We start from the raw sequence: 26,456 nt of genomic DNA, 5'->3' as shown, positions 1-26,456 counted from the left end.
CTCGCACACAAGCTTCAGGCAGCAGTCACCCCTCCTGCTTCATCTCAGGGGGCCCTCATCTCTCCATCTTCTGTCCTCTGCCACATCTAACCCTGCCTGGGCGCCACCAACCCTTACAGGGGACTCAAGAAGTTATTCCAGTAACTTGCTCATGATGAGAATTCCTGTCAATGGGCCGGGTGCTCCATCCATATGGGCTTGAAGGCTGGGCAATGCATCACACTTAGAATGCACCCAAGAAAAAGCACTCTGATCATCTGTACGGCAATCGGGCACATCGGATCCCTCCCTTGTAGTCGGCACTGTATGTAAATCTAAAGCACATGCTGGGGTACTTGTTCGTACTAGGATGAACTAGGGACGGCCATCTATCACTCCAAGTTCCTCTGTGAAACGTAGCACTGCCCCTCTACATAGATGGAATCCAGGATGTAGACATGTTTGTACAGCTAACCCATTTTCCCCTCTCGCATACTGCACCTTTGCAACTTAACGGAAGGCACAGGCATATTTCCACACACAATTGCACAACACCTCTGCCATAAGAATGAAGCTATCTTTAACAAAAATCTAAACTGTAGCTTCCCACATAACACCATCGCCTTAAACACAATCCACCCACTTTAGTTCATATCATGTACCTCCACTGCACCCATTTACATGCCATTCAGACATGGGCGACTAGCAGGGTCTTAGCCACCCACACCCACAATGCACAAATGTATAACAGCACCTCCCAATGCTCCCAAATTTTGGACTCTGGTCCTTCAACCAACAGCTCGTTGGGACCATAATTATGGTGAAAGGAGCTATACAAAATGTCAAAATGAATGAATATGTTTAGCGTTTGTGTGATTTTACCCGTACACTGTTCCCTTTACAGCGAATGGCTACTAAAAAGGTGTCTTGCACCATAAAATGGCTGTGCTATGAGTTTTTTCACTTGATCTTTATCCTTCTTCCTTCCCCCTCAGTTCAGGAAATGACTTATATGGAAAACCCTTTCCCAGGGAAAGCTGTGGCTTTCGCAGGCTAAGGGGTGTTGTGTGGGAGCGCCACAAAAAGGGGATAGAACTGTAGCTCCAATCCACACCTATGGTGCCAGAAAGTCTGTTGATTGGCCGATGTGTTGACCACTGGCTACCCATTATTGAAAGCCACTGGCTGTTTGAATGATGCATATCGTTACCATTGGTGGGCTTGCTCCCAGCCCGATTCCTGAATAAAAAGAGCTCGTTCATCAGATCGTTAGAACCAAGACTTTAATGAAACCGGACGACCTGAAGACGGCTCCTGCATTTAACCAGCATCGAGTCCAGTGTTGTCCCAGTGAAGCCTTGCTTCTCCGTCTATCTCACGAAGGCCTTTGTTGGTACGTCGACCTCTGGACACAACCTGTCCCAGCCCCTGCATGAAGATCAATGCTTGTACAGCCGTCGGAAATGTCTCTGGACCAACCAGTGGCCTGACCAGCTAACTCCTCAACTATTAATTTTTAGCCACCTGACTCCAAGGAAAGCTGTGCTGTGGACTGCTTGATGTGTTTGCCGCAGTATGATCGGCTGCTGCCGCCTGACCATGGGACCTTCATTGGATCTGGTCTTCATGTCCCCGAGATGTCCCATGGCAGTCTCTCCCACGGAAGTCTTCACTTGTCTTTGGGTGTTCAGCTAAAAATGGACTAGACCTCTAAAAGGCTCTCAGTAGTAATCAAAAGAGAAGAAAAAGCCAGGAATGAAGTATGGAAACTCCAACAGTGATATCGCTGAGAATTCCCAACCGAGAGCGGGCGGGGTCAGTCTACATACCGGTTGCTTTCTCCCCCCTCCTAACCACCCCCATACGGTACCTAGGGCATGCATTCCTGACCCTACCTCACTCTGACCCAACCATTGGTGATGAATATAGGTTTAGGACTCTTCCCAATGCCTATCCTAATTTGTTGAATTAAGTAATCACCTGAACGTTTAATTTTATCTAACTGAGAACTCTCTTAACCACTGGCACTGTTATTTCTATAAGAACTTAACTGAAGTATGTTTTGGAATTGGTGACTTTAGGGAACAAGGCCCCAAGCCATCTTTGGGCTAACGTTGGTAAGAATTAGGGAAGCTGTCTTGTGTTGATGCTTAAGAGTTCTGCCGGTATCCAGTCCCTTGTTCGGCCACACCAATCTATTTAGGCACAGAAAGACTTCTCTTTTCCTGTTCAGATACTTATTTCGTTTATTCAAAATCTCGCCTCTGCTGGCGACGTTCATGTAGCTTGACTGCCCTCTAGTGGTCACTGGCGTCTACATGCAACAATGTCAATATTAATAGATTGGATTACAATATGTGCTGAGTAAAGGAAGGAGTTTTGAGCGACTAAAGAGTATGGCAGTTGTGGGAGTGGAGTGTTAATTGTGAGATAAAGGAGGGCTTGGCTTGCCCTCCTTTTGAATTGTTTTACATTTATATCTTGGCTTTGACATTTTTTTATATGTTTAAATACTAGTGTTGAGATTTGGGGATCGGGTTTAAGCCAAAAGTGACTGAAAGACAGATCAGTTTTGTCTATTCTATGCATCAGACTACTGTCCCGTGTTGCACTGGTAATTGCTTCATCTGTAATTCTCTCTCCCTCGCCTAAGAGACGATGTATAAATGGGTTTTTAAATGTTTTGTGTAATGATAATTAGCTGTGATTTTCATCTTAGTTTGTAAACTAAAGGCCTGACAAGTAATTGTATTTTGTATACTTGTCGAACACGAATTACGGGTGTTGCTCTGTGGGGACTCATTGGAGTCCTAGACCACTTTCGATAGCCGGTCGGATAGCACAGCGAGTAGAGCGCTTGCTTTGGCGTCTGTGCAGAGCCTGCTGATGCAGGTTCGAATCCCGGCAGGGTCAAATTCAGCCTTTCATCCTGCCGATGTCGATAAATGAGCACCACACCCCGTGGGTAATAAGCAGCGCTCAGATACTCGAGGGTTCATAGCGCGATATAAATGCTAAATTATTATTAATATTTCACCCTTCTTGAGAATAAGCTTTGACCGCTCAGCTACCTTACCTTGTTTGGCCAAGTTAACCTCTGTGTCTTCACTGTTCACCATAATAGGGTGGCCTCTCAAAATCCTCTCACCAGAGTGGACTTTGGAAATCCATCTCAACTCCCAGTAAAATCCTTTGCAATAGAAATCTTTGAACCACAACGGACCCCACCAACTCCAGGCTCTACATCACATCTCGCCTTACCTAACATTTACCCACAGAACCATGGCCGCAATTTCACTTGTTCTATCCAGACTAGACTACTCCAACAGGCTCTCTGCCCCCTGGACTACCCGATGATTGCATGGGTAGTGTACAGCTCAGTAGTAAAGCGCTCTTCTTGGAAGCAAGAAGACGCAGAGCAACTCAGGTTGGAATCCCGGGTCCATGCTTCGAAACCTCTCCGGTATTAAGCTTGTTATAAAAAAAACAATTATATTATAATGAGATAACTTGGAGTGCAAAACACAGTGGTGACATTACTCCACTGTATTATGATTATAACCTCGGGCTCTAGAGAGGCGCAAATCTCAGTGGCTTTGTGAAACTTAGGGTTCTGAAGAAGGTGCTTCTGTTTCTTCCCAATGAGGCCAGGAGTAAATTTGTTACTGCCTCCATTATGGGTGCTATATTATTGAAAATGGGATCCATTTTGGTCAGCCAGAAGCACTGCTTCAACGAATCCAGACCCTCCAGAATGCAGCAGCTAGGATGGCTCTTAGTGCCCCTGGACTATCCCATTCCCAGGCCCTTCAGCATTTTCACTGGCTGTCCAACAGAACCCGGGTAAAGGTCAAGGTCTTATGCACAGTCCATCATGCTATCCACTCCATGGGCGCCAAGTTTCTACAGTTGAAGCAGTCTCTTTACCAGCCCAAGAGAATTCTACGCTCGGCTCATCAGTTTCTGTTGACTGTCCCCCGCTTTCGGCGCTCTCGTGCAGGAGGCAGATCCTTTTCTGTAATGGCACCCCACTCTGTGGAATGCTCTTCCCTTTGCATATCAGGAGCATTCATGCTCTATCCATCTTCCGCAAGCAGCTACTAAAAACTGTTCTGTTGTAATTGGGTTGCTCTCCTAGAGTGGTTTTTCCCACAGCGACAAAATAATAAAAAAAAAATACAAACTGGTGCTTTGGGATCAGTCTTATTAGGCCACCTATTGTTTAAGAAATGTACAACCTAATAAAGGGCTATTTAAATCAATGTTATTTGTCCTGTGATTAAACTGTTTCTAACCATAACTTGTGCCCATGGATAGTAGGTTGCATTGGGTCTATGTAGTTTTGCGATTTGCAACTTCTTCGCATAGAAGCACTGACACTTCAGAGGTTTGTTCTCATATGCAGCACTTAATGTCATTGTTTACTCCCTCCTTATGTACTGCATAGTAACTGAAACACTAGGTGTGGTTTCCGGATACATTTTTAATGTTTTATGTCTCTCAGATGAAGAACTAAATTTAAATATACATATTTAAGGAAAAATACACAGGAAAAACTGCTATATAAATATTGGATGAAATCCCAGCAGGTGACAACATTCTGCTGCAGTGCGTCATCTTAGATTCTGAAAACGATGTTAAGGTAGGAGACCCCGAACCTCCAATCAGACCATTCAAAGTGTTAGCAGCAATCAAGTCAGTGTTGGCCACCATAGAAGCTTTTACAGGCATTCTCTCAGGTAAACACAGAAGATGCGGGTACCAAGAGAACCCAAGTCATCCCCCGGGAACCACTGCACAAGGTTAGAAATTGCTGGTAGACATTTAGCTCCTGGATAGGGCCTAGAAGAACCTGGCTAGTTTGACACCAATAGCTATAAAGATCTACATTTGGCTCCCCAATGTATTCCGACATGAACTATGTGTCTAGGAATTTGCATACAAGTTACAAAAATAAACCTCTAGAGTACATGTAAGGCATGAATGGTTCTATGTAATGGACTCGAATATATTTTCATCTCATGGGAAGTCGTTTTTTAGCATACTGTGTATTCGCCTCATTCTGCGGGAGCAGCAGAGAAAGAAAGGGAGCAAGGTTACATCACAGAAAAAGTGGCATAGGAGAGAAATGTGTCAGTAAAGAGGCAGTAACGGACGTTAATTCAGTAACAGATGCAGGGGCATACTTATGAAGTAATGGTAAAGCTAGGTAATGACTAATTAGGAGGTTGCAGCAAGAAGGGAGAGCCGACAGAAAAACGTAAGGTAAATAAAAAGTAAAGCATTTAAAAACCGTAATACGTTAAGAGGTCTAAAGCAACATGGCAAGAGACAGGATTCTAAAGCAACAGCAATATAGTACAAGACAAAAAAGAAAGATGGTTTCAAGAAATGTGCATTATTTGGGTGCATGTCCCAGTTTGACAAGAAAAGCATCTTTCAGGCATGCCATTCATGAGGCTGGACTTTAGTAGTCCCTGGGTCAGGAGGAGCAACTCCTGGTCAGAGGAAAATCCTTCAACTCCTTGTACATTCATTCCAATGTCGGCCCTTGAAACCCATTCGCCAACTGCAACTCACAAATGATCCAGCACATGCATTCCCTGTCAACATCCAATCACACAACGGCAACAAAGTACACTTTACTGGCTAATGGATTTACAAACACTAGACTCCATTTGGAGAGCAATCAGAAAGGGAACAGTGTTCCTTTGAGCCAGGAAAACTACAACTCAAAATACCTTTTTTTTAATTTTATTTTGTAGAGGTACACTGCCACCAAACAAAACGAGTTACAACTGATCAATCCAAGGACACCCAAAGAAAGCACAAGTTCACATGCAATCCTTTCCAAGTGATTCACAAAACACTTTACACTGAATTAATGTGCAAATGATTATGAAAAGTTAGTGAAAGCATGTCTGCATTTCCAATGTTCAACATCTATCCTGACAGGTTTCTGGGTTAACTTTAATCCTCAAATCACCTAAACCAGAGCATAGACCGCCATTTAGCAAAAGCACTACATTCTGGCGAAACAAGAGAACTTGTCTCAGGCAAAAAACACACTAAACCGTGTCTCATACCAGGAAAATGGACATGAATATCCTTATGGACCGTCAATCTAATCAGTAACACTGCATTGTAAACATGGTGATGCAGAGCATACACATTCGTTTCGTGCATGAAGCAATAGCGTTACACAAAGGGAGACAGAACATGCACATGACATCAGCAGCCTGTAACTTTGTAATATAGAATGGCTGTGACATCAGACCCTTTAGGTCCAAGGGCTGTTCGAGATAACATTTTCTTTTCCGTTCAATGCAAGGTTTTAGCCAGGTCTCGGGGTAAGGATAGGCGCGCACATGATCTATTTTCAATGCACAAACATCTTAACAGAATGAAATACACTTTCTACATAAGTAGATCTTATGGACTTTCTATGTAAGCGCATCTATTTAGCATACAAGACTATACAATGCACCTTACCTGGTTGGCTTAGGCAGAAAACCTCCTGTCTTCGGGAAGGAGAATACTGTGAAAGCAATCTTAAATCTTGCAACGCCAAGTACTGGAAGAAAAACAAAAAGGTTAATGCAGTCCATTTACTAACCCATTAATGTTAAAGGACATTTGTACCGCGCACTATCAGTGGTCCCCTGGCGGCTCTGAAAGAGGAGGGGAGGTTGAGTTAATGGGAGGAAGCAGGAAAAGTGCAAGAGAGCAGTGATGTGCTGTTGGCGGCCTCAGCCCGGTGGGTCCGTTGGCTGGGCCTGGGGTGTTTGAGGCCGGTAGTCGTCGTGTACTGTTGTGCAAGACTGTTTTTTGTTTTGTTGTTGCAATGTAGTGAAGTTTGTGCGGTTTGTTGTGCTGTAGGTTTTGGTTGTGTTTGGTTTGAGAGGTGTATGCAGGAAGGGAAATTGTTAGTACGGTTGGTAAGTTTGCGTCTCTATCCTGAATTGAGGCACTCGGCTTGCGTAGTCTCCCCTGATGCGGCTTTCCATCGTGCAAGGCAATGCTCCGTCCTGACCTGGGTCTGACTGGTATACAAGGTACCTTACTCCTCTGGCCCCCACCTCTAACATGCTCTCTCATAGCTCCCCTTATCCTCCCTTCATACTCCTGTGGCCAGTGCATCTGCAAATGTCGACCTCTCAGGTAGTGTGGTGATTGCCAATATCTCGACAATTCCACACTACTGTGGTACCTGGCGGTAACTAAGGGGCGGGCGAAAGTGTTGGTGGGATTGTCTGGGATAGTTGACTCAGTCCAGTCTATCCGGTGTCCCCCGTCCAGGTGCCGTGGGAGCTGCCCTCTCGGGTTGGGGAAGTCTGTGTCCTTTCCGGCTTAGTCATCTTTTTTCCAGTTTTGGTTTCAAGATTTAGTCTGTGGTGTTGAAGAGCCAGGTTTTTAGTGATTTCCTGAATTTTAGGTGATCTTCAGTGTTTCTTATTTCTTTTGGGATGTTGTTCCAGGTTTTTGCGGCTAAGTGGTAGAAGGAGGTGCCTCCAAGTTTTTTTTTAAGGTATAGTTCGGTATGGTTCGAGTTCCAGGCGGATTTCGTTGCTTGATCGGAGGGGTCTCGCTGGTTTGTAGACCGTTATTTTCTTTTGTAGGAATTCTGCTCGTTGTCCGCTGATTGCCCTGTGCGTTATGCACATTGTTTTGCAGGTGATGCGTTGCTTCACTGGGAGCCAGTGTAGTGTTTTAAGGGCTGGAGTGATGTGGTCTCTTCTGGATAGTTTGAGGAGCAGTCTTGCCGCTGCATTTTGGATCTGTTGCTGTTTCTTCAGGAGGTATTCTGGCATTCCGAGATTGAGGCTGTTTGCATAGTCGATTTTTGACATGATTAGGACGATAGTGAGTGTTTTGTGTGTGAAGGAGAGGAAAGGTAGTATTATTCTTCCCGTGTGGAGGAGAAAAAAGCATTTCTTCACTGTTGCATTTATTTGTGGTTCCAGGGTAACGGTGTTGTCCATTAGGACTCCCAGATTTTTTACTACCTTCGATGGTGTTGGTGTGTTTCCCCATTTCCGTAGGCCATGGGATGGTGGTTTCGTTCTCTTGGTCTTTGGATACGATCATGATTTCTGTCTTTCCTGGGTTGATTTTCAGGTTGTTGGCATCCATCCAGTTGAAGACTTCTTTTAGACAGTCGATTAGGGTTGAATGGTCGGCATCAATGTCTTTGATTCTGTAGATGATCTGAGTATCATCTGCGTAGTTGTAACATGTAATGTTGTATTTTTTGAAGATTATGATGACCGGAGTCTGATAGATGTTGAAATATAGTGGAGATAGTGAGGATCCTTGTGGCACTCCACAGTCAACTCGTGGAGTGGATTTGAAAGGTTTGATCCATACCGTTTCTGTTCTGTCTGCTAGGAATGATTTGGTCCAGGGTAGTGTTGTGTCTGTTATGCCTATGTCTTCTAATCTTTTGGTCAGGGTGTCGTGGCTAACTGTGTCAAATGCTGCAGAGAGGTCGAGTAGAATAAGGGCTGAGGTAGTGTTTGAGTCTGCGTTAGTTTTGAGGTCGTCCCAGATGGATAATAGTGCCGTTTCCGTTCCTCTCGCTGGACAAGATTTGATTTTGGTCCAGCAGGTGGTGTTTTTCTACGTGTTCTTGGGTTAGTTTATATACGTAGGTTTCTAGAAGTTTTGCTGGGTTGGGGATGTTAGAGATCGGCCTGTAGTTGGAAAGGTCATCTACGTCACCACTTGTGTTTTTCAAGAGTGGCTTGATGTATGCTGATTAAGTGTAAAGAGTATACCATCTCATTGGCAAGCAATAACAGAAACCAATTGCAATAATTATTTCATTTCCAATGCTCTAAAGATTCTCAGTTGTGAAGTAAGTTTTACTAATACTGAAAGAAATGTAAAACATTCACAATAAGCGTTAGAAACTGGTTATTCAGCATACTGCACAGTTTAGTCTTCCTGAAAAACAATTACAAAAATAGCACTAGAAAAAAAGCAGATTACTATTTTTGGTTTTGGTGCATTTTGGAGGTGCAAAGCACCACCATAACGCAGAAACCATTGGTACTGAAGGCAGAGATGTGGTTTTGGAACAGTGTCTGGTTGACATGGCAACTGTCAATGTTCTGTATGCAATTACCAATGCACAATTTGTCACTTGTAAACATTACTTTAAAATGGCCTTCCACCATTTAAACCGATGATTGTAGGTCCTTAATGAATTTGGCCAATGGAGAATTATGTTTTGTGAAGCAGCGGACAGTGATCTACGCTTATGTGCTCAGCCTCCCGTGTGCCACCAGAGGATCCGTTGACAGCAGGCAGAGGCAGAGTCATAAGAGTTCTGCCTCTGCCTGCCGTGAAGTATGCAACTGGAGGCACACAGAGGAGGCAAAGCACATAATGAGAGGCAGCAGGGCTGCAGACACACTGACTAACAAGAGTGGAGTCCTCTCCGGTCAGTCAGCATGTCCATGTTGTGGCTGGCAGGGGCCATCCTGTCCTCCTTGGCAGCTCATGGTGAGGGTGCGAGCAGGCAAGTGTTTAATGTAATGAGTATGTATTGTGACGAATCTAGGGTATTCGTCCCTTCTCACTAAGGGGGTGGGAGGTGAGCCCGCTCTGCAACACTCAATAGAGAACTGGGAAAGTGGGATTTCACTGGGAGAGACTCCCCTTTGGGGACAAGGACTACCGTTCTTGTGAAGAACTCCCTAGATGCTCCAGCCTAGTAGCATTTATGGGCCTAACAGATCTGAACGACATTGTAGTACCCAGAGACTTGGCTAAAGGCCAAACTAAAATGAACCTGGATGAACAAGAAAACTGATCCACACATCTCGTTAGGAACACATACAACTGAGATTAGAAGACTGAGGAGAGCATGCCAAGGAGAGGCGAAGCGCAGAGAGCCAGAGAGAGACCAACGTAAGCAGAGGAAGCCCCCTGACAACGTGATGCCTGGAGGAGGCGGAGTCCATGACTGAGTGAAACTGAATGCCAGAGGGAAACACTGGAAGCTCTACGTTTACAGGCTGAGAGAAGCAGAGGAGAGGGGAATGGCAATCCCTGTGGTGGCGTGACCACAACTTTGGGGTGGGCAATACAGCCACCTAACAACGCCGAAACCACCCAGCTGAGTCAACAAGACACCCTTGTTAGGTAAGATTTTAACTTTAGTGGCAAATCTACCTCACTTGTGCGAACCCCAGAACTTTTTGCTGGACTGGTAGATTATTTTTTCCCTATGCTTCAGTGAGTGGGAACCTTTTTCCACAATCGCATATCCTTTTACTCTTTTTATGGGGGTCATCTTTAAGACTCTCAATAGTGTCCTTTTAAAGTTATCCTCTGACAACTTTTGATATTTACTTTGTTACAGGGTTGCCCTTTGGAGCTCCCCCTTTACTTTCGCCGACTAATCCTGTGAGAACTACAGTTCCCAAGGGTAGAAAGGCTATTTCTATCTCTTCTACATTGTGTTAGGTGAGAACCAGCACACCCCACCTTATGTGGAGAGCTGGGGCGATAAAATCTAACCCTTTCTCACTAGCACTGTAACAATTCTGTTACAGGGACAAGCTTACCTTAAGTGGCTGGTGGCAGTGAACCTTGTTACAAATTTTGTGCACCTTTACCGTGGGCTGTTTTCATAGCTGCAGTAAAGGCACCTTTGGGTGCCCATTGTACCAAAATGGCCCCGTCTTCTTTTCTGCCATTTTCGTGCTTCTTGTCCCTTCTTAGATCTTCCCCTGCCCTCCAGGGCGGGAATGTCCTTTGTGCAATTTCGATCTTCGGTGGGAGACCTCGGTCAAGCCCACGCAGGCTCCAAAGTGTCTCAAGGCAGGAATAGAAAGAGTCCACAACTCTGCAGCCCTTGGTCTTCTAGCCTGCCAGCGAGAAGACTGTTCAAACTGGGTGGCTGGCTGTCCTGAAGGGACTGCCAAAACAGCCCACCCTACCCCCCAAAAGTTTGAATGTTGCACGTCTGTTTGATTGGCTGGGTTCCTGCATAAAAGCCCAATCCCGGTAGCTGAAGAGGTAGTCTAGCACTGGACCAGAATCCAAAGAGGAAGATGAAGAAACCACAGATTCGATTATTTCTAGGGTCAGGAGAGCCTGCTTAGTAACCGGAGCAGGTTATCCTTCCTTCCAAGCAACCTGGGGGACTCTGAAAATGACGGAAACAACCAAGAGCCTGGCGAGAGATCCACTAGACTCATGAAGACCCCTCATTTTGAGCCATCCCACATCGTGCTGCGACCTTGCAGGGTTGTAATACCCCAAAACCTTTTGACCTCGAATGCTGAATCTAGATGAAACTTTGATGGCATCATGCTGGACCGGCGGAAACGGGATTCCAGTCTTTTAAGTCCCCTCACCAGAGTACTGGACCAGATTAGCAACACAAATCCAATCAGCGATATTCTGCCTTTCAACTCAAATCACGTCCTCCATCTTCATGACAAAGGAAATCAATCAACCGGGGTTTTGGCTGCAGATCCTGACGTCTCCCCTGCTGTAACTCTTCTTCCATGCTGAAGTACTACGGCTTTGTGATTCCTGTGTAGCTTTGGGATGTTTGTGATTGGAGTCCGCTCGTCCAGTTCATCCAGGCCCACTGCTGGAATCCTCCTAGGGAGTCATCTCAGTAGTCCCTGGACCCTTTCAACCTCTCTAAAGTATAATACTTACTTGTGTGAACAGTCTCTTTGAGGAACTGACTAGTGCTCCTTCTGTGCCTTCCTGAAATGTCTGATGTGCACTTGCTCCAAGAATAGGGAAATGCTTTCTAAGTATTGGGCCTTTGCCTAGAAAAGAGAACAAGTGTTTAAAAGTTTACTTACTTGTAAAAGAGTTGGCTGGTAACTAACTCTGAGAATGAGTAGTTACACATGTTCTTACTCATCTTGAATGTGTTCTGCCATTCTTAAAAAAGGTATATGTAAAGTTGTTTTACTCACCTGTGAATTGGTTGTGCCTCTTTCCAAAAGTAATGCTGTTAAACTATTTTAGAATATAAGTGTGCAAGTTCACCAACTGGGCTTCCCCTGGCCTGCTGAATAGCCTGTATAAACTATGTCTGCCTGGGGTTTTACCTACTTTGAATAACAATGGGTCATTCTTAAAGCATAACCTTCAGTTTTGCTTTCCCTGGTCCGTTTTATACAGATTCTGAAAACAGTCTATACCTACCTTTAAGTTTATGGTAGTTCCTTTAAAAAGATGTGCGTTTTACTTATCTTGAATAGCTATTATTGCTTACCCTAGTCTGTGTTCCACTGAGCTGAAATGCAAGTTAAACTGTATATTACAACATTAGGTTTTACCTGCCTAGAATAGCTGTGTACCATTCCGAAAAGTGTTTTGTAGGTGTAGCTGACTTGGTGCAATCCTAAATTAGTGCAAAGGGTCCTCGCTTACCTTAGACTGTGTTCCACTGAGCAGAAAAGGAACTGCAATTGTATATTACACAAAAAGGTCTTACTCACCCAGCATAACTTATCTTGAATGGGGTTATAGGTTTCTACTTTTCCTTGAATGAGTGTTCCACTAGTCTATCTGCAGGTTGGTTCATTAAGTGGTTCCTTAACCGAGTGTCACTGCACAACTGCTAGAGTCTACTACTCTTGTATTACTGAAAGTAATCAGAACGTAATTTATGGTTTTACTCCCCATGAATACATGTGTCCTATACTAAATGTGTTCTGATATGGTCGGAACTGCCTAGAGATACTGTTTGTTTTCTGAACAAGGTTTATGCAAAGATGCTTTGTACTTCAAAGCATCTTTTTTTCTAATGTGTTCATGCTCCTATGACGAAGTACTTTACCCTCCCGACCCAATAATTTATCTTGCCCCAACTTCCATTTATAATAAACCTTTATTTTTTATAATACTTCTGGTTGTAAGCGTTTCTGTTGAACCCTTGGTATACAAGTTCTTTGTACCTTCCTACAGACCTCTCTCCCTCATAGGTTCTGCCTACGCTACCATATACTTAGGTGGTACAGCCGTATACTAAGAGTGGAGTCTTGTACTGCCTCAGTTGATTGGTTTTACTAAGCCCTTAGGTGGACTTCAGAAAAACTGTCCTAACAGCCCTGCTACCCATAGCCATACCCAGTCACAATGAGTTCGAAGATCGCAGATGGCTCACTGGTAGCATCAAGAAGCACGTATGGAGAATGGAGGAAACCAATCCGAGCGAGTGCCAAGCCAGAGAGCATTCCCCTGCAGACCCAGACGGGGAAAACAGCAGAACCGGGAGGCCGCCAGGTCATCATTATAAAGTGGGAGAAACTCATCCCAGTGGAAGCGACAAGTTACTAAACTCCCACTAAACTGTGCTACAGTGATAAAGAGGATAACTGAAGAAGGCATTAAGACATGGGCCCAAATATCCTGGGAAAAGGACCCCAGAGATAAAGAGTGAAACAATCTAGAGAAAGTATTCCATGAGCCTGAATGTGAACTGAATGCAAGTGAGCCAGATATGGAAAACATTGATAAATTAGACCAACCCCAAATGAGGGGAGGGAGCAGGCGGTTGGGCTTGGGGCAACGGGGATCGGGGACTCAAACCACAAGTATATCCCATCTGAGGAAATAAAGTTACTCACCATAGTGACATCCTTACTCATAGTCCATGATCTTGTTTCCTCCATACTTTTGGGACATTCCGTCCATCGGGACCAGAGTGCTTTTTAAGCATCAAAAAAAAATAACTTACCCTTTCATTTTTACGCAGGGCCACCACAACCGACATAGCCCTGCCTTCCTGAACTCTGCCCCACACATCGTCCTTCAGTCCTTTTCCATCGCCAAAGTCGAAGGACCATGTAGCAAAACAGAGGATACTTATTAGAGGGGACGGCAGGCGGGCGTATGGAGGGAAGGGGACTATGGACTAGGAGTAAAGTAGTCACTACAGTGAGTAACTTTGTTATACTCCTCCGTCCCGTCCCCTTTCCTCCATACTGTTGGGAGATTCCCAAGCACTGACCAAAGAAAACGGGAGGATGGACATTTCCCCTATTGGAACAGGTTCTTAAGAACTGCCTGGCAGAATTGGGCATCAGACCGGGAGCACAGGTCAAGACAATGTCTGCTAAAAGCCAAAGGGGAAGCCGACGTAGCAGCCTTGGCTATGGACTCCAAGGGACGTATTTCTGGAAGGCAACGACAGCTGCTTTGCCACGGACGTTTGGGGGCTGAAGGCCTTGAATTGTGTAAGCATCGGAGATGCATGAAGCGATCCTACGCGAGATTACACTTTCGAAGCAGGTTCCCCTTTTGGGTCACCAAATGTAACAAAGAGTTGTGAAGAACTTCTACGTTTGATTGTTCTGTCGAGCTCATACGACATCTAGGTTGTGTAGAACCCTCTGCATTGGAGACTGGGTTTGGGAAGTAAGGATATTGACTAGTTTAAGTGGAAGTCAAAGAATTTTTGGAAGGGAAGGAAGATGAGTACAAAGGACAACCTTCGCCTTGTGGAATGTTCGGAACAGATGTTCAACAAAGCTTGAAGCTCACTTATTCTTCTCGTAGATGTTATCACAATCAAGAAGGCCAATTTCCAAGAAAGGTACAGGAGCTCGGTAGTGGTCATAGGTTCAAATAGCTTATCATACAAAACAGTGAGGACCACATTCAGACCCCATTTGGATGAGGACGCCTTACCCGAGGAAATAGATGAAGACCTGTAAAGTGCCTCTTTATTACTGGGTTTGCCAGTGAAAAGGAGCAACTGTCTGTAGACAGATAAGCCGCAATGGCGGATAGGTACATCCTGCATGATAATATGTGGATGCCAGAGGCTGCAAGGTCCGATATAAAAGCCAAGATACAGTCAACAGAAGCCTGTCAAGGATAAAGCTGTTTAGCTAGACACCAATGACAAAAACCAAGCCTTTTGCTTTTTGTACTGAACCCTCATAGAAGGGTTACGTGCCACCTGAATTATGCGCACATTATCCTCTGAAAAGTTGAACTATGCTAAGGACCTGAACTCCAGTACCAGGGTACCAAGCTGAAGGATTGTGGGGAGGGTTGCCAAAACTGGTTGTTCTGGTGGACAAGGTCTGTATTCTGCTGCAACCTGATCGGATTGCATAGCGATAGGTGCTGCAGCTCCGACAACCAGAAACTGGCTACCCACCAAGGAGCCATGAAGAGGAGAATGCAGTTGGAAGCGCTTTTGAGTTTCCAGAGCGACCGATCAACAGCAAAGGCGGGAAGGCGCAAAGCCTTCATGTTTCCCCAGGGTATCTCGAGAGCGTCCCACAAGGAAGACACTCCGAGACGTCTCCGATGCATAAAGAGGAAGTTTCCTGTTTGTTGAGGTTGCAAAGCAGTCCACCGCTGCAGAACCCCATTGCAGGAAGATCCTGGTAAGAAAATCGCTATTCATCTCCCACACAACTCGCCACAGACTGTCGGCTCAGGGAGTCTGCGGCAACATTGATGTGACCAGGAATATGCATGGCCTGCAGGAAGACATTGCGCTGGATTGCCCAATTACAAATCTGGATAGCTAGATCCACCAGAGGAGGGGACCTGGTGACCCCCCTCCTTGTTGATGTAGAACATTGCTACGGAATTGTCTGTGCAAGGTCTAACCACTGTTGATGAGGGCTGAAAACCTTTTAATGCTAGAAAAACTGCCAGAAGCTCTAGGTAATTGTTATGGGACATAGAAGGGAGAAGTCTGTTGTAATCGTGACTTGTGGGTTCCTGGTGGATGACCACCATTGAAGATCTGCAGTCATGGAGGATGGAACCAGAATAATTCTGGTGTCCGGGTCCACAGCTTGAGACCAGCAGTTCTGAAGAGGAAGCTGTGTGCACCTCATTTTCAGTCTTGCAAGCGTTAGGGCTCACACTCAAGAAGCAAGGAGTTTCTGGTACCACCAGGGCAACATGTGGGAGGACTGAAGGAAAAGCGGGCACATAGCTGATGGGTCCGCAATTCTGTCCTCCGTCAGGAACACTCTGGCCCCGACAGTATCCCAACGAAAACCTAGAAAAATCAGGTCTTGAGCAACTATCAGACGATTGCCGTCAGTTCACCAACAGCCCAGTTGGAGCAGGTGCCGAGCTGAGACCAGACGGAAATACTCGATACTGGAAGTGCTCCGTTCCCACTGAAAACCACAGGAATTGCCAATGTGGACCCCAGATCAGGATATGCCTGTAAGCGTCCTGAAGATCTACCACACTAAGCCAATCATCCTTCCGGAGAGAGGACCTTATCTGGCTGCGCATAATCATCTTGAATTTCTCTTGGGGTAGGAAGAGATTGAAGTTGGAGGTTGAGGATAGTGTGCAGGCCAGCCTGGTTGGGTTTGGGCACTGTAAACAGACAGGAGTAATAGCCCTGGTTCCACTGCTCTGATGTCTAGAAGTTTCTGTACCTCAGTTCTGAGGGAGGGCGACCCAGTCTGCTGAAGAAGAGGGTGAGAGGGTGGGGTATGAGAGGGGCAAACGGAAGCCCGCTCGGGTGACAGACAAAACCCATCAGTCTTCTGTGATGTCTGCCACGCCTTCAGATGAGACGATATTCGTCCTCCCACTGGAAGCTCGCTAGACAGAAGGAAAACATCATTTAGATGGTTTATTGCCAGCGAGACCACCTGTCGCCGAAGCGGAGGCTGCTGACCGACTGAAAAACTGGCCACTTTGCCTTTGTTGCTTGTGGCGAGGTCCACCAGAGGGACCTTCTGTGCGGCGCTCATTGAATCCTCTGAAACCTGGGAAGGACTTTGTGTCCCCGACCTCAGAGTATAGGCTGCTTTAGCTGAGGTTTTGGCAAGGACCAACAAAGATTTAGCCGTTTGCGTGCTTGCCTTGGCTTTATCAAGTTCCTCATCGGTGGAGGAGTGAAACAGTTCTTTACCTTCGAAGGGAAAATAAAGTACTTTGTCCTGAACCTCCTTTGAGAACTTTGTACCATGCAGCCACGCTTGGCGGGAGATGTCTACACCAACCATCAGGCCCAGAGGAGCAGAAGTGTCTACATAATGGGCTGTGGCCTCCAGCAGGTCTTGAGCCACCAGTCTGGCATCTGATAAGCCTTCTTTAAAATCTTGGGGCCTGTCAGGAGGGATACATTCCTGAAACTCATCAAGCTCCTTCCACAGCTTGAGATTTTCCGCTGCTCGAATTAACTCAGTATTCGCCTGTCACAGCTGGAGAGCAGAACTTCCCCCCTCTCCCCACTCCCCCATCCTCCCAATGGCATCAAGAAGAGGTTGTCCTCCTTGGATAGGACTTGAGAAGCTGCCGTGGACTGTTAGAGAATTTTCATTTTAGTGCTCAATTCTTCCCACCTTTAAGACCCCAGCTCTTTTGCTGGACTTAGGACTGAATTTTTACCCTGGACTTAGTGAGACCTTTTTCTCACTTGCTCATGTGTTTTGAGCAGATTTGGATTATGTGTTTTCCCTGTTTTTTGGAGTCTGGCATCTACTTTTTGTATGATGGCACAGCACCTTCAGTGCAGTGTCGGAGAAATCCTGTTGGATTTATCATAAGGTTTGAATTACTTTCATGTGCAAACTATAGTTCCCAAGAATAGTAAAGTGAAATTGTAGGTCCAGCACACACCATTTTACGTGCACACACCATCTTACGTGGAGTGCTAGAGGGATACTTAGTAGCCCCTTTTTGCTACATTCTCATGTAACATTTTTATTACATTTATGTTACCCTCACTACTTTAAATGGCTGGTGGCAGTGGTTTCATTTGTCCTATCATTGTGCTTGTCTACCGCAGGCTGAACCATCAGCTGCAGTACAGCACCCATGGGTGACCATCTTGTCAAAATGTCCCCACCGACTTCTTTTATTGACAATTTCCATTTGGGAGGTCTTTCTTGGGTTTTACTCTGTGCGTCGAAACAGATTCAAGCCCTTTTTGTCTTGCCTTTGGCAAGCTTCAGCCCTGAAGTCAGCCTCTGGCTGCATGGTGTGAAGAAGCGCAGGATGTGAGGGAGGTTCCCGAAACTCCTGTCCTTTGTCTCTTGGAATGGCTTAATGCAACCAGTTCTGATTGGCTGGCTGTCCTTTATGGACAGGCCACCTTGCTGTGTGATCGACAGCCTAGGCTGTGCATGAATGGGAGAAACTTGCTTAAAAAGGCGAGGGTTTTGGCACTAGAGGCAGAGTTGACTACTGGTCGAAAGACCTGATGAACAAACCGTGAACGAAGCTTGCTGCATCCTCCTGGACCTTTGAATTGCCTGGTGAAGCTCTGATGCTGTGCTGAAACTCCTTTATCAATTCAACAGAGAAGTTCTGGACCAAATGACTACTCTTGTCCCCCTCCCCGGGTTCATGTGAACTAACCCCCAGACGAACTCCACTGGACCATCTTCCCAGACTGGCTGTACTTCTTCGCTGAGTGCCAGGGGTTCAGTAATCCATAGTCGAGTGAAACGTCTGAAATCCGGCTAGAAGCTCCAGGAGTCAAAGGACCCTCCAGAAGCAGGCCACCAGATATCGAGTCCACTCACCAGAGTGCAGGACCCAAGGAGTAAAGGAAGCCCAACCGGTATCCAAGATCCGCGACGGTGCTGTTTGCCAAGCACTGAAACCGTGAAGTGCTGGTGAACCGAAAGGAGCCCATAGCTGCAGACGACCTCCCGAGTACCACTGCAGGAGCTCTCCAGACGTCCTCCCTCTTGTGCCTATGACTGAGGCTCAGGAACACTGGGTCTGCACCGCTGCAGCAAGACAGAATCCAGCCAGACCACTCTTCTTCAAACCAGAGGTACTGTTTAGGCTAGGGGTACTTACCGTATTGTCTTTTAGCTGTGCCTTTACCAGTTTGGAATTGCATTGGCTTACCTTTAGAGTCAATTCCAACTCTATTATCACAGACTTAACAGCTTGTGACCCACAAGTGATTTTCTACAAACTGACTTTGTGCAAGACTGTTTCCGATCTAAGTGCCTCAGCTCCATACATTGTTCCAATTGACTTTGGCTGTCCTGGCTCCCTGAAGACTCTTCTAGTCCATTGACGTTGATATTGTTTGTCCCTCATAGGTGGTAGCTTGTTGTGAACAGTTACTGCTGGAAAAGGCTTGTCTAGATTTCATTGGAAGGTTTAGTTGTCCTCACATTTACTGGTTACCCGTTTAACCTTTTCCTTCCTTAAACCTTTCCTTTCTGCAACCTCAGAATCTTCAAAGTATAACCAGTGTGATATAAACATGCCATTACTGTCCTTATAAATTGAAGTCACCTCAGGGTGTAGGAATTGTGCAAGAAGCATATCCAAAGATTATCCACCGACTTGTTTTGAATCTGAAAAGTACTTTTACAGTACATTTATATTGTTACACAAATTGCCTTTTTAAAGAACGCTTCTTTAAAAATGGATGTTAATTAAATAACTATAACAGAAACCGTGAGGGTAAGTGTTACTTGGCTACTTGTATTTACGGATTATTTGTACAGCTCTACAGCTCACATGTACCCATCTTCAGATAGGCCTGACAGCTCAGTCACACTACCAACGTGTGTAGTACAGACCTATACTACCCCAATACCAAGCAGATAAGTTGTGTAGTCTCGCACAATGCGACTGCATCAATTCTTACCTAACAATGAGGGCTTAAGACTGCTGCCACCACCGCTGATGAGGTGTGTGGGCATGCAGTCAAGGTTATGTCTTCTGACGATTGTAGCAAGCATCAATTGTCTGTTCAGGTGCTGCCCGGAATAAAGTTTTTCCCAGACCTTGCAGGCTTCAGATAGAACATCTTTTCGAAGGAAAAGGCTAGTGTGCTCCTGTGCCAAAAGAGTAAAGGCTCCTGAAAGTACACTTTCTTGTGGAGCGGAGGCTCCAGTTTCGGAATATCTAGCAACGCCATCATATCCACAACCCGGTCACGAAAGGCTCTGAGAGTGGGGAAGGTCCTCGCTATCCTGGTCCACTTGATCTTTATCCAGTGCGGCTGAACAGCGAACTGATCCACAGCACATGGCAAATCAGAACCAGTGGGCAGACTTGACTGCGGGCGGGGAGGGGGTGAGGCACCAGAAGAGGATGGGGAGGCACTACTAGAACCTGCTGAGGAGTTGCCTGAGCAGTCTGTGGCTTGAGAGGCTTAGGATACATTTCTTTTAACAGATCCTTAAAGTATGCCTTCATAGGGTCAGAGTGCATAAGGAGCTGGAATTTGCCAAACACGTCCTCATAGGAAGGTCTAGGCACAGGAGGGGGTAGAGGCCGCTCTGAAGGGGCATACCCCCTGGATTGCAAAGTGGCTGGTTGCCATGAAGGCCCTCCACCAGCTGAATCCACGTAAACTAAGGAAGCAGACGTAGGAGGGAGCCAGATTGTGTGGCAGCAGAAAACGAGCACGCCAATTCATTGGAGGGCAGAACAGATTCCCATTGTCCCCATTCTGTGGAAAAAGCTGCTCGGCCTCAAACAGGCCCCTCCGTACCAGCCGTTGAGAACGTTAGTTTGAGAGAGGTAGTCAAAATGGCCACCTCCGACTGTGTGGGTTGTGCTGCCATTTTGTATATTGGGACTTTTTGTCCATTTTAGCCTTGTGACAGGGAACCTCGGCATAGCCGCTGCTAGCACATCTGGAGCGCTTTTGTGACTCCTTAGATTCCTGCCAAGGTTCACTCACCGAGGGATAATTCTGAAGAATTATCCCTCGGTGAGTGAACCTCGGCAGGGCTGGTACTTGGACTTAATTAAGGCGTTTGCCTTCCTTCTTTGCCCCCTCAGCAGGATAGGTTCGACCACAGTATTGTTTGTGGGAAGGCTTAGGATCATGCCCCCGTAGCCAGAGCCCTCGGAGGGGGCCCCTCGATCTTGCCTGTTTTAATTATAGCTCATCGTCGGGGATCCTCAGGGGTAATACTTGTGCCTTTAGGACACCTTGCGAGTAAGTCTTGGTATTTTTAGTTTCAGATTTGGAAACCTCTGGAACTACCGCGGTGAAAACAGCCCCGGAAAAACTGGGACTAACGTTAGCCCCAAGATGGGAAACCTCTGATGAAGATCAGGTCTTGACAGCCCCCTGAGAGGATCCTCAGAGCAAACTCAGGAGTCCAGGTTCGATCCCATTCAGGACACCTCAGGGAGAGCCCTCGTACCAGAGCCACTTGGGCCCCTCCTGGAACCAGAAGACCCCAGGAAGGAGTCCTCCTGGCCTGGGTGCCCTAAAAAGGAAGGAACTTACCAGACGATGAACTGCCGTAAATGCAGAGGAGGAATCCGTTGGAACATCTCCCACTTGACAAGCCAAAGCTGGAGTGCACGGATGGAGAGGGAGTTGCAGTAGACACAAGAGTCCCACCGGTGTTCCGGGCCCAAGCACACCAGACAGAGAATGGGGATCCTCCCTCGCGAAACGACATTCGCACAAGAGCAGACATGAATCCCAGATGCTACAGCATGGACTGAAGAAAGAAGAACATGGAACCGGAGCAGGAACATGAAGGACAAGGGAACAAAAAAAGTCGTCGTTAAGATGCTAATGCGTTTGACCCCTACCGCACAGAGAAAAGGACTGAAGGGTGATGCGTGGGGCAGAGATCAGGAAGGGGGGCCACAGTCCGGTGCAGTCGCCCATGTAAAAATAAAAAAGGAGACAAAAAGTTATTTTTTGATGCTTCAAAAGTGCTCCGGTCCTGCCCCAATGGACGGAATGTCCCAAAAGTATGGAGGAAAGGGGACGGGACGCAGGAGTACCTGCGTTACAAAAACAGGAAGACATTCAAGCCTGGGTCAGAGTAAAGAAAGTGATATACAGGACTGTCGAAAAGCTACTAGAAAAGGGAGATAAAAACAAAGAACATTGTGGAATAGTTACAAGAACTAATCCAGAAGGTGGCAAGAGATTTAAAGATTAAATTATTATAGATTAAAGAGACTTTCCGTCAAGACAGAGGAGAGGCGAGACGATTCTCCTAGTATAATTTAAGTTAGTTAAAATAGTGGTAGGGTCAGTTGGAACTAGCTTTTGAGGATGTATATATTTCTTTGGGACTCTGAGGATTGACTAGCACCTTTACATATATTACATAGGCAGGGACACCCCTCTAGCAATCAGGAAAGTTAGGCCTTTTCCTTATTAATTTAAATAAATATAATTCAACATGCCCGTTAAGTGTCCACCTCCTTCTGACCCAACACAGTATGTAAACAGACATTACAAGTTAATTTATCTGCTTGCATCCACACCACACATCTCTACACAACATATGCTGACAGATAGTCCGTGTGTCCATGCTGAGACGGGAAGGCCATCTGGTCCTTCGTGGCAGCACAGCGTACGGTGAAGGTGCGAGCGGGTACATGTAGCATGCATGTTGGCGTTTTTGTTTTTATGTATTCGTGCCAGAAGTGGTTTCATATGTTGATGCGCGTGTGAAATTGGTGCATGTCTGTGTGTGAAGGGGAGTAGGGCCATGCCCACATCAGCCCTCACCTGGTGGGGATGCTGGGGGCATGGCATGCTCTTTTGCTTTACACCTTTGATGCACAGTAAAATGCATTCACTGTACATGAAGGGTAAAGCAAACATGGGAAGTATTACTTGGGTCGACAGGCCAATAAACTGTTAGGTTTACTTTACCCTTGATGCATAGTAAAAACAATGCCATGCCACATTTATTATTAGTATAATATACTAAACTACAAACACCGAAATAATCGGCTTTGCCAATGCTAGTTTACACTGGTAATGACTCAATTATTTTACAGTTTGTGCAATGATGTAGTCTGTAAAACAGCACACTTATGTTGACCTAAAGAGATACGCTTCTAAAAATCGAACATTCTATGACAAGACAGGAGGCTTGCATTATGCTTTACTCTTATTTGCTGCCACACCAGCACTTTAAAACTTAACTTTAATACTGCACATTTATGTTCTTACAAAACCACAGTTATGGAAAACGAAAATGGACCAGTTTAAACTTTTGTTTCACATCTGCAAGTGATCACTGCAATCACCCACGAACTACTAGTCCCATGATACTCATGTCTCTGGTAGTCCAATCCTCCCAGCTCTGCACCTATCAGGGGGCAGCCTCCTGTATAAGAACCCTTGTGCCCAGGTCCTTTCCTCTTTCTTTTTGCTGCCATGAGATAAGTGACGTTTTTCTCTATCTTTGCTTATAGAAGGATTGTTAGTCACGTATATATTTCTATAATTTCTGTAATATGTGTATATCAGTATGGCATTACACTGTAGCGCGCATGGAATTAGTTTCATTCTCCTCAAAAGAGTTTACCCGAACGCGTAGCGTGAGCGTTGCGCAGCGTATCACATTCAGTAAGCGCGCATTAGACTTCTTTCACGAAAGTGCGAGTGTGGTAAAGAGCGGGCGAGGGCCGGAGCCGCGAGTAATTCTCCTTGCTCCAGGCTGCCGAGCCCCGCGCTCTAATAATCGCGCCGGCGAACTCGGCGGCCGTTAGGACCCGTGGGAGCGGGAACCCCCTCAGGTTTTCCCAGCTTCCCCAGGGATTCTAGCTTCCGCTCACATTGCGCTTGCAGTCGCGTATGAGCGAAGTAGTTAACCAGAGTTTCAGATTCATTTAGAATTTCTTTTTTAAAAAAAAAAAAACATATCTTTTGAATACTTTATAAATCGCAAGAAGCGGTTTACAGGCACACACTACATTAATCCTCAGACGTGTGTAGAGCCTGAAGTGCCTTCATCTGCTGACTTCCATGCAGTTGGCCCTGCCAACACCTCGATTATGGCTCAGTTTGTCACCCCCACGAACACCCCTTCCACTTCTCCGGAGTGGATTCAAGAAGAGTGGGAAGAGGATCCTTCCCAGCAAGAATCAGACTTGACAGTTTTAAGAAGGTACTCGGAGACTCCTTGCAGCAGGCGGTCTCAAGGGGTGCAGCCCATTACAAAGAGATTGGAGAGACTGGAAATGATAATGGCTGAACAACAGACAGATCACAGCCAGGAAAAGACGGGCTAGTAGCTCTGATGAAGGAATGTCAGCAGGACACCCCCAAAGAGGGGTTGAGAAGAAGGGGTGTAAAGTATCCCTATTTCCCTTCGCAAACTAGCCAGGGTAGTAGGTCTTCTAGCAGCCTCCATTCAGGCGATATTCCCGGGTCCTCTTCATTATCGAGCACTGCAAAGGCTCAAGATAAAACATCTCCAAGGAGGTCTGCGATACCATCAATTAGTGACTTTGGACCGCGAAGCCCTCAAAGAGCTTAACTGGTGGCTAGAGAATATCAAGGCCTGGAACGTCCGCGTCATTTTTGGCGATGCCCCAGAACTAGTAATAGAATCAGATGCAAGCAGATCAGGCTGGGGAGCCAGATGCGAACAAGTGCAGACAGGAGGGAAGTGGTCAGAGGAAGAGTTACACCTCCATATAAATTGTCTCGAGTTGTTAGGCTCTTTCGCAGTGCGCACTTTTACGAAAGACAAAGTGAAATGTTGCGTACTGCTCAAGATGGACAACATCTCCGCAGTGCGATACATAAACAAATTGGGAGGCACAAAATCCAAAATGCTAGCCGAGTTAGCGAAGAATTTCTGGCATTACTGTCTTCAAAACAGAATCTCTGCATCAGCGGAATACTTACCAGGCAAGCAGAACGAAGTAGCAGACTGGAATTCACGTTATCTTGTGGACTCCAGCGATTGGAAACTACACCCACAAGTCTTCCAGCGATTGCAGAATCTATGGGGGCCCCTACACATAGATCGCGTCCAGACTGAACGCCCAGACATCAAGGTACTTCAGCTGGATGATAGACCCGGATGCTGCGGGCACAGATGCCTTCCTGCAACCTTGGACAGGGGCAGTACATTATGCCTTCCCACCGTTCATTATGATCACGAAAGCTGTAGCGAAAGTTCGCAGAGACCAAGCAGAGATTGTGATGGTGCTCCCCCTATGGAAGGCACAGCCTTGGTTTCCAGTAGCGATGGAACTTTCTACGGATTTTCCGAGGATAGTGCCTCAGCTGCCGGACCTTCTCGACCCAACCGGCCATCCTCACCCGCTAGTGGCCGCGGGCTCGCTACATTTGATAGCATGCAGGGTTTCAGGAAAAGATGGGACTTGCCAGGAATTTCACAACTCGCTGCAGATTGTATCAGAGACTCCTGGGCGCCTTCCACCCTTCGGAGCTATAGTGCGGCATGGAATGGGTGGTCCAGGTGGTGTTCGGAGCACGAGTTTGATCCCGTTTCAGCCCCTTAAGTAGAATTCCTCAACTTCCTAGCTTTCAAATTTCAAGAAGGCGGCGCCTTCAGAACGGTGGGAGTGTATAGGTCAGCCATTTCAGCGGGCCACGATGAAATAGACGGCACTGCAGTAGGTGAGCACCCAGCAGTTGTACGTCTACTCAGGGGGATGAAGCTCAAAAGACCACCTATGCCCAAGTACAAAGTGTTGTGGGATGTGAGAGACGTTTTTCGCCTCTTTCTTACATGGCCCCGATAATGAGAACTTGTTCCGATCTCAGTTATCGGGAAAGCTAGCCATGCTGCTTTGCCTTACGGCCTGTAGGAGAGTTTGATGTCATAGCTCTTGAAATCGATAGGAAAATATTCTATCCGGACAGCATATCTCTTACCATTACTAAAAGGACAAAGACAGATTCGAGTGTGATTGACTACCCGTACTTCACTAGTAATAAACAGCTTTGCGTAGCGCAATGTATCAAAGATTATGAGAAAGCAACAGCGCATATTAGGCCACAGGGAGTGTCCCAGCTACTCATTGCGCGCAGGAAGCCCCATCATGCAGTAGCATCAGCAACCATTGCTAGATGGGTGAGAGAAATAATGCATTGGGCAGGGATTGACTTGTCTCTATTTGGCGCGCATTCAGCCAGGGGGGGCGATGGCTTCAAAAGCTTTTACTACAGGGGTGCCTCTAGAAGACATTATGAAATCAGCAGATTGGTCCTCCGAGTCAACCTTCAAGACATTCTATTTAAAACCTGTATCTGAGATACCTAATAGGGTGGTGAACAGCGTTGAACAAGCATAATGCGAGCCTCCTGTCTTGTCATAGAATAAAGATTGCCCACGCTATCAGCTCAGGAAGTCTTCATTCTATTAAAGACAAGGAGGCAAGCATTATATCCCACCCAGAATAGTAACATATCAGTTGCATTGTCATGTGGTTAACTTTGTAACACCGTTGCTCATTCCCACCCTCATGATGACTCTCCATTCCTTTTAGGAGATGACCAGAAAACTACAGGATGAAGAAACTCGCGAAATGGATGAAAGTTCTGTCAAGTTGGTCGCGTTTGACCTTAAAGCCTACAGTTCCGAGGATTGTTAACAGTTCATCCCGAGAGGATCGCTCCGTTGGCGAAGAGACTATTGAGTTTAAGGGCCAGACACAAAGAAAGAGGAAAGGACCTGGGCACAAGGGTTCTTATACACGAGGCTGCCCCCTGATAGGTGCAGAGCTGGGAGGATTGGGCTACCAGAGACATGAGTATCATGGGACTA

At 46.1% G+C, this 26,456-nt stretch overlaps 1 protein-coding gene across 1 annotated transcript in view; it reads right to left on the bottom strand.

Annotated features, from left to right (window-relative positions):
• The window catches only part of NDC1 (NDC1 transmembrane nucleoporin), a 367,243-nt gene that overhangs the window by 183,045 nt on the left and 157,742 nt on the right, over nucleotides 1-26,456 (bottom strand). Inside the window, exon 10 of the mRNA XM_069642162.1 lies at nucleotides 6,472-6,553. Coding sequence (XP_069498263.1) covers nucleotides 6,472-6,553 — 82 coding nt within the window. The remainder of the gene's footprint in view (nucleotides 1-6,471; nucleotides 6,554-26,456) is intronic.

This window comes from Ambystoma mexicanum, chromosome 1q (assembly GCF_040938575.1).
Source record: "Ambystoma mexicanum isolate Mex_15411 chromosome 1q, UKY_AmexF1_1, whole genome shotgun sequence".
Taxonomy (NCBI): Eukaryota; Metazoa; Chordata; class Amphibia; order Caudata; family Ambystomatidae; genus Ambystoma; species Ambystoma mexicanum.
Note: the sequence above shows the minus strand (reverse complement) of the source record. Positions and strands in the feature narration are given on the sequence as shown.